The following is a 9,138-nucleotide window of genomic DNA, read 5'->3' as shown; positions in this document are numbered from 1 at the left end:
CTTAATCTATATGTTAATTTTGGCTTAAAAACAGACAGATGGGGGAGTCTTAAACTTCCTGGTCCTCCTGTCAGTCTTAGGGAACCACATTTCTACAAGATCACTAATTGGCTTTATTGCAATGGTTGGGGGTGATGTTTTACCCTTGCAGGGTACCGTAATAACAGTAAAACTCATGGCAGAGAAATTGAATACCGGCCAGTTCAAGGACACAAGGGAAGGCTCGTAAACTGGGCCCTGCCTCAGTTTCTTCCCAGTCCAGGCCCTGCCTTAGAATGGGAGGCAGCATCCTTACCAGCTTGTGTTGCCTGCATGGCCCTGTCAGCCATCCCCCCACGGAGTGACTTCTTGCTTTTTGTCTGTCTCTCTATATCTCTCTGGTGTTTGCACATGCCCTATAGCAAAAATCTCTCCCTTCCTCCCCCCAAGAAAGGAAGTCCGTAACAAATAATTTGGGAGCTCAGATGACAAAAATAACTTCTACTGGGGCCAGCTGGTGGTGTGTGGTGGTTGAGGTGCTGGACTCTCACATGGCTGACTGTGGTTTGAGTGCAGACCTGGCGGCTTACTTTCTCACTTTCCCTCTGTCTGTCTCTGTCTCTCTCTCTCTCTCTCTCTGAGGGCACATACCCTATAGCAAATTTTAAAAAATAATAATAATAAATAAAATAGAATAAATAATTTTTAAAAAACTTATATTATTTCAGAAAACTGGGAGATTGGTTGCTTCAGCTCCATTAAAGTCATTGGAACTTTTTTGCTATGTTACCTTATTCTCAAATCCAGGTTTAAAGAGACAGGTTTTATTCATAACTCTATTAACTTTTCAGTCATGAATGTATCTTATGTTTATCATTGTTTATCCAATACTTTAAAAAAATGACCATTCAACAGATAAGGTATGAATGTAGTTATACTTTTAATGCTTTGAAGTAATTTCATTTTTCTCATTTTAATTTATTCTCTTTTTCTAAGGGGGAATGGTTAGTGTCAGTGATCTGAATAAAGTTCTTGAAAACTTTGGAATTAAACTCACAGAAAAAGAGCTTGAAGGTCTGACAGAAAACCTTCCAGTGGATGGTGAGCATGATCGTTGGTCTTCATTTCCATAGAATGACTTTTCCAACTTTTCACTTCCAATTTGTGTGTGTCTTTACTGATGAGGAACATTTCTGGCAAGGAGGATATAGAGGGCTTCTATTTTTTTTATCCATTCAGTCAGTCTATATCTTGATTGAGGAGTATAATATATTTACATTCAATGATATTATTGATATGTACAGAGTTACACCTACCATTTTGTTGAGTGGTTCCTGATTTGTATTCTTCCTTTTTTCTTCCATGTTTGTTTGTATTTTCTATTCAAAAGTTTTCCATAGTGATAGGGATTGAATCATTTCTCTTATTCCTTGTAGTTTTTCTGCTACTGATTGTTATATGTTTCATGTGTCTTTATTGTGATGGTTGTCTTTCTTTTATTTCTACATTAATACCCCTTAAGAATTTAAGAGACAATCTAGTATCAGTGAATTCCTTCAGTGTTTGTTTATCTGGGAATGATTTTATTTATCCTAACAGTGGGAATGGCAGTTTTGCTGGATATAATATTCTTGGTTAAAACTGATTTTCTTTCAGAATTTTGAATATGTCATCTTACTCTCTCCTGGCTTGTAAGGTTTCTGCTGAGAGATCTGAGGTTAGTCTGATGGAGTATCCTTTATAAGTAACTTGGCCCTTCTCTCTAGCCATTTTTAAAATTTTCTCTTTATTTTTGACTTTTTACATTTTGACTACAATGTGTCCTAAAGGTCTCCTTATGTTGAATCAATCTGGTGTCTTTCAAATTTCCTATATCTAGATGTCTTCATCTCTCTTTAGATTTGGAAAGTGTTTAGCTAATATTCCATGAAATGTATTGTCTATTCCTTTTCCCATCTCTGCACTTTCTGAGATACTTATTATACAGATATTCTGTTGTTTAATGATGTCCTAAATTTCCTCATGTGTTATTTTCATTTTTAATGATTATTTCTTCTTTTTGATAGTTCAGACTATTACAATGGTTGTGTCTTCAAGTTCCAAGATTTTGTGCAGTCTAACCTGTTACTTCTGTGCTCTACAGAATTTTTATTTCCAGTATTATAGTCTTCATTTCTAGGATTTCTGTTAGATTCTTTTTAAGTTCTCTGTTAAATTTCTCATCCATGTCATGGATTGCTTTTCTCATCTTCTGGAATTGTTTGTCGGTATTGTCTTACATCTCATTTAGTTTTGTTAAGATAAATATTCCGAAACTTGATTCTGACATTTTGGTGATTTCCTGCATTTTGTCCATTATTAATGGGAAGTTAGTGTGTTCTTTTGAAAGAGAAATACTTGCATATTTTTTCATATTTTTTGTGTCCATGTGTTTATGTTCATGCATGTGATTAAGTACCCCCTTCTTCCTGTTAGATGGGGTAGGTTCCCTTGTGCCAATGGCCACTCCAGCCCTATGAGGTGGTTGCCTGAGTTCTTGGACCCTATGTAAGGGGTGGAAATCCTTCTCCAAGTGAAATAGCCAGGTAAAAATCCTTAAAGTAATATTCTCTATATTCAATGGGTTGCTCTTAAGAGGCTTGTTAGGTACTGGATGAGGAGTTATGTGACCTGGGAGTGACTAGTTTAGTTCACCATTGATGTGCTCTCTCTAGACATGAAGGAGGTTGTCTACCACAGTAGTTGAATCTCTCCACAGCCATAGGCCCCTACCACCCAGAATTCAATGCAGGAGGCTGGGCTAGGAGTTATTGTTTGTGCAGACTGGGGCTCTGAGATGTCTTTTGTGGTGCTAGTAAGTAGCCAGGGGCACTGAGTGGGCCTCCAGGATGCAGGGAGGTGGGTACCACAGGTGCCACTGAGTACACAGGAAGGACTCTGGTGGGACCCTGTGGCACTAACAGGTGTCAGGAGATGTACTAGAGGCTTCTGGATGGGATGCTGTGGCACTAACAAATGCCAGCAATTGTGTGGGAGGGGTTTCTGAGAAAGATTGTGCAGAACACCAGCATATATGCCAGAGGCCTCTGGGTGGCCCTTTATTGTGCTAATGGGCATGCCAGGGAGATCTGAGCTAGTGTTTATGTCACTAACACTGCACACTTGGTGGGCTCCATGTTGCTAGTTGGTGCCTCTTGGCAGGCCTTTCCAGCACTAGCAAGTGCCAGCAGATGCTTGGGTTGTCCTCTGAGTAGTCCCCTGCAGTGCTAATGGGGGCCAGCAGGTGAGCAAGGGTTGGTTCCTACAGTGTTAGCAGATGCCACTGGGTGTGCCAGGGGACTCTGGGTGTGTGCCCACTGTCCCAGTCAATACTAGTAGGTGCACAGAAGGCTCTGAGCAAGCCTGTGCACGTACTTTCATCTCCTCTTTACCCAAATGGGAAGATCTCTATCAGTTTCCTCCCCATTAGACATTCCTCCCCTCCCCTCCCCTCCTCTGACACTCACAGTTCAGGGAGATCCAGAGAACTTGTGCTGCTGCAGATATCAACAGAGGGGGCAGGAATTTGTGTCTGGAGTTCAAATGTGGGGGAAAGGGAGTGCAAGTGAAGGACTACTATTTAGTCAGAGAGGAATGTTGGTTTCCTCCGTCTCTCCAGTCAGGGAGAGGAGGGTATGCTTACATGCCACCTTCTGTTACTTGGAGCAGTCTTACCACTGTGCTGCCTCATCTATATTCTGGAATACATAATGCTGCGTGGGCTTGGGCACTGGAGTCATAGCTTAGCTCAGTCCAGCCAGCGTTGTTACTATAGCCATCCACTCAGGTCGTATTAAATTCTTCTTTAAATACCGATAGCATTCATCAGCAAAGCCATCTTTTCTTGAGCCTTCTTTTGTTGAGAAGTTTTTGATTATTGATTTAATCTCTTTACTTATTAAAGTTCTTATATATTCTGTTTCTTCTTGAGTCACTTTTGGTAAATTGTGTTTCTAAGAATGTGTTTATTTCATAGTTTATACAATTTTTTGGTGTATGTGTGCATATAATTCTTTTTATTTCTGTAAGGCCTATAGTAATATCCCCATTTTCATTTCTGATTTTAGAATTCTGCCTCTTTTCTCTCTCTTTTTCCCCCTAAATCAATCTAGCTAAATATTTGTCAATTTTAGTGTTCTTTCCAAATAACCAATTTTTAATTTTCTTAGTGTTCTCTATTTTGTTTCCACTGTAATATTAATTATTCTCTTCCTTCTTTTTTTCTGAAACTTTTAAAAATTAATTAATTTACGTTCATTCCCTAAGTATTGTCACAGCATACAAAATGTGATTTCCCATCCATAATTTACTGCGTAGTGGCTTAATCATGCATGTTATTGTCCATAATTTTCCATTTCTAGTTTCATATGTATACATATAATATATATCTATAATAGATAGATAGATAGATAGATAGATAGATAGATAGATAGATAGATTTACCCCATGTCTAACCCTCTGTCCTTTCCCACCCTCCTCCCACACTATCTCTGCTGTCTACAATTGTTTTCCATTCCTTCCCCCCCACACACACATTTTATTGATCACACAATTTCTTATATAATCTAACTACTTTCAATAGCAAGTTCAGCTGGTAATTTCAAGAAAAGCAGTTTAATGTGTCTTGGAGAAGATCTTCTTGGGTTGATTCTATTTGGGGTCCTTTGTATTTCTTGAGACTGGATCTTTGAATGCCTCTCTAGGTTTGGAAACTTTTCTTGCAGGATTTCATGGAATAAATTATTAATGCTCTTATGAATCTCTTCGCCTTCTGGGATACCAGTTATATGGATGTTTGGATGTTTGGCAGTATCTAGTATTTCTTGCATATTATTCTCATTTTGGGGGGCAATTTTCTCAGTCTTTGTGGTGGATTTTTCTAGGCCAGCAATTTTCTCTTCTACATCCGAGATTCTATTTTCTGTATGATCTAGTCTGCTTTTAATACTTTCAAGGGAGATTTTGACTTCTTGTATTATAGCCTTCATCTCTAACAAGTCCATTTGATTCCTTTTTCTTTTTTCTTTTCTTTCTTTCTTTTTTTTTTTTTTTTTTTTTGGGTGTTTTTTTTTTTTTTTATTCTTTTTTATGGTATTTCCTCCTACAGATCGTGCAAGAACTTTCTCATTTCCTGGAACTCTAGTCTCTTTTCTCCTGCATCTTCTGGAGTTTGTTGTCTCTCTTCTCTTGCATCTCTGTTCCTTCATCACTATGAATATTCTAAATTCTTCATCTGACATTTCCACGAGTTCCTTTGTACTGTCTGTGGAAGATGAAAGGCTGTTCTTTCCCTTTGGAGGAGAGTTATTTTCTTGGTTTCCCATATTTCTTGTGGCCCTTTGGTGGTTTCTAGTCATCTGATGGATAGTAGTTTCTTTCTAATTCTTGAAGTTCAACCTGAGCGTTTAGAAGTGTGCAGAAGGAGGTGATCTGGAATATTTTTATCCCTTTGTGCAGCAAATTCAGTGGATATTGAGGAATATGTTAACTCTAATAGTATTTGGAGGTTTGATTATTGTTCCCTTAGATCTGTCTAGAAACAGAGAATGGAGATTGAGGAGAATAGTGATGAGATAAAAGAAAAAGAAAAGGAAACAGAGAGAGAGAGAGAGGGAGAGAGAGAGAGAGAGAGAGAGAGAGAGAGAGAGAAAAAAAAAGAAACAGAGGGAAAAAAAGGAAAAAAATTAATTTTTTTTAAAAAAGCAAAAAATTAAAAATTACCAAAAAATGAGAAGACAGAGACAGAGGCAGAGAGAAACAGAGAGAAGGCTAGAGGGGCTCCCTACCACTTGAGTTTGTGGGCTGGAGGCTGAATTATCAGTAGAAAATCTTCATTTCTCTTTTTTCCCTGAAATCACTAGTTCTCAGCAGCCATGGAGGAGTCTTCTCCTCAATTATTCCCTTCCTTCTACTAGCTTTAGTTTTAGTTTGACATTGTTCACTTCCAGGGGCTTATGAAGGGCTCAGTCTCACCTGAGGTATATGGTCATATGGAAGTTAAATTACAGTTCTGTGAACAAAAAGAACAGTAAGTAGTTATGACTTACTCATTAGTGGACAGCCACAAATGTCTGCCATATATATCCAAAGCCTATGCATAGACTGATTCATATTAGTGTTGTTTTACGTATTTAATAAATTAGCGAATTACCAGACAAAAAAACTTTTATGAGGAAGAATATTTCCTGAGGGAATGATAGAAAGATTGGATAGTTGTCTCAAATAACAGAAATCAGATATTTCCTGATAAGATGGTTGAAAATATTGGAGAAAAGTATTTTAGAAAAAGTTGAAAGATAAAAAGTATGAACTCTCCCATTCGTGATGATCACCATGGAATGTTATAACTAGCATAAATCAAATCTTGCACTCCTTGAAAACAGTATACCATTTTATAAGCTAGAGAGACCACATGATCCAGGAAACATGATTCTTAACTTCATTGGATGAGTTATTGAAATCTGATAATTATAAGTTGTGTATAGTTCTAGAAAATATAATAAAAGGTGCAGATCTTTACTGAGAGCTATAAATATTTTATATCTTTTTTCTAAGTATGTATCATCCATATTAATTGTGCCTTTTCTAATAGCTAATGGAAAGATTGTTCTCAATAAACTAGTTGATGAAGTGAAAACTGTTACAGGTGAGTGACAGAATACTCTGAATCTAAATTTATCTTATAAAAGATGCTGTCTTTACATCTCTGTTAACCATGCAGCAATTTTAATTTGGTTATCACGTTTCATACATATATGGACTTGGTCATAGTTTGTATTATATCTTCATTGAGCTATATACACAGTGCTGGTATTGCATGCATAGTGTATAAATTTCATTTCAATATGTAAGAATGGAAAAAGACGTATTATATGTAAAAAAATCTATATCCAACCAATTTTGAGGAAGGTACTTCAAAAATAAGTCTAAGTTATATGATAGCATTGTGTTATAAATTGACAATGTTTTTTCCTCCTCAGTGTTTTATAAAATAACAATGTATAAAATAACAATTTTATGTTCTATAAAATAACAAGGTGTCATGCCATGACAAAGGCAAGCTGTGGTGCAGATTAAAAACAAACAAACAGACAAACAAACAAAAAACCTCTGGGCCCAGTCTCTGGTACAGGAGATAGGGTACCCATCATTAATGCTAGAAGCTGGGTACTGATGGCTGTTCACAGCCATGGTGACCTGGAACCTGCTGGATGAGCACACCCAACTCTCGACTGGCTAGAGGAACTGGGGAAAGGAGATGACAGCACGAGACAGGTGCCTGCTTGTTCCTCTCTCTCCTCCCCCCTCAGTAAATGAAAACATTTTTAAAAATGGGAAACGAAAACTACTCTGAATCTAAGAACATAAATAATCATACTGGGTTATATTTAATATTTTTCATCATAACTATTATCCATACATTTTTCTCTTTATTAATGAATAGTATATATTCACTTTTCCCAGAATTGAACTGTAGATTAGCTATATTTCAGTAACAATACTTCTATACAAAATTTTGATAGCAAGTATTTTATTCTATGGCATATTTGTCAATAACATTTCATAACCACTGAGTTTAAATGACCAAAATTACAGGATAACACTGTAGATTAAGTGCAGCTTCAATAAAGATATAGGTAGTTGCTTAAAGACTAACAAGTTTTATCCAATGACTGAATTATGAAGATAAACCATCTAAATTATTGTAATTTATAATGGCACCTTTGATCACTACACTTCATGGTATACGATATTACCCTGTCCACGTAAATGTAAGTAATTGAAGTTTAGCTCTTGATACAGTAATTGGGATCAATACTACATAATAAAAGGTTATTTATTTTTGCATTTTAAAGCTTTCATTTTTTAAATTCTTACATTTATAATTCTTATTATTTGGAGGAGAGGACTTTGATATCTGTGATATAAATGACGTTCTGGAGAACATGGGGATAGAACTTACAGATGAGGAATGCTCGGAGCTGATGAAAATGTTATCAGTTGATGGTAAGCATTTACAAAGTAAGTATGACAATGATTTTTTTAATTGGGTACAGTTTTGCAGACTTTTGGCAGTATCTGGATATGTTTTTCTTGTTGCAACTGGATGGTGAAGTCCCAGTGGTATGTAATGGATAGTGGTTATGAATTAGTACACATCTGTAATGAATAGGACAGCACCCCACAACAAAAAAATTATCCAGCCCCAAATGTCAGTAGTGCTGCTGTTGGAAAAAACTCCAGTATAATCTTCAAGAACTTAGATTCTGTGCTTTTATGTAAGAATGTTTGTCACATTTGATAGTCAGGGGAAGAGCTTGTTTAAAAAAATTATATATATACATATGTATATATAAAGTAACTTAGGTCTACCTAAAGAAGAAGTCTTTAGTTGTATAATGTAGTTCTTCACTTGGAAATCAAAAAATGTATCATCATTACGAATCAATGCTGAGAAATACCTATAATTTATTCTTAATTCTACTGGAATATTTAAGGTTAAGCAAGGAAATTTGAGGAAAGGGAATTGGGGTATACTATTAGAAATTAGAATAAGAAAAATAAAAGGAAGATTTTAAAAACTGTGTATTTCAGGGCTAGAAGGTGGCATAGTGGTTAAGGCACTGGACTCCCACATGGCAGACCATGGTTTGAGTCCCAGACCTGGTGGCTTATGTTCTCTTTCTCTCTCTGCCTCTCTCTCTGGTCAAACTGAATAATAATAATAATAAATTAAATTAACAATTCTTTTTTAAAAAATTAAAGAAAAATTGTGTATTTCCACACAGTAAAATAATAATAATATTGGCCTTACATGACAAAAAAGAAAAGGTGGCCATGTTTCTAAAGTTCTGTGTACCATGTTTTTATAAATTGTTGTAAACTGGACAAATTCTAGAACCTTATTTCTAAAATAATTTTTAAAGAATTATTTTTTTAATTTATGATATTTTTTAAAAATTTAAACATTTACTTATTTATTCATCTATTTATTTGCTGTGATTTTCAAGCTGCCAGGTCTGGGGCTCATACCACCGTTGTCTCTGTGGGAGTGCAGTGCCCCAACCACCATACCACCTACTGGCCCTAATATCAATACTTTTTAATTTGAGAGAGAGA

General features: G+C 36.1%; 1 protein-coding gene across 1 annotated transcript in view; it reads left to right on the top strand.

The window, feature by feature from the left end:
* The window catches only part of LOC102485237 (uncharacterized), a 134,260-nt gene that overhangs the window by 110,310 nt on the left and 14,812 nt on the right, over positions 1-9,138 (top strand). The window contains exons 37-39 of the mRNA XM_027775988.1: positions 976-1,080; positions 6,611-6,664; positions 7,921-8,025. Coding sequence (XP_027631789.1) covers positions 976-1,080; positions 6,611-6,664; positions 7,921-8,025 — 264 coding nt within the window. The remainder of the gene's footprint in view (positions 1-975; positions 1,081-6,610; positions 6,665-7,920; positions 8,026-9,138) is intronic.

Source organism: Tupaia chinensis, unplaced genomic scaffold (assembly GCF_000334495.1).
Source record: "Tupaia chinensis unplaced genomic scaffold, TupChi_1.0 Scaffold000624_1, whole genome shotgun sequence".
Classification (NCBI taxonomy): domain Eukaryota; kingdom Metazoa; phylum Chordata; class Mammalia; order Scandentia; family Tupaiidae; genus Tupaia; species Tupaia belangeri.
This window is presented reverse-complemented; position numbering and strand designations above follow the sequence as displayed.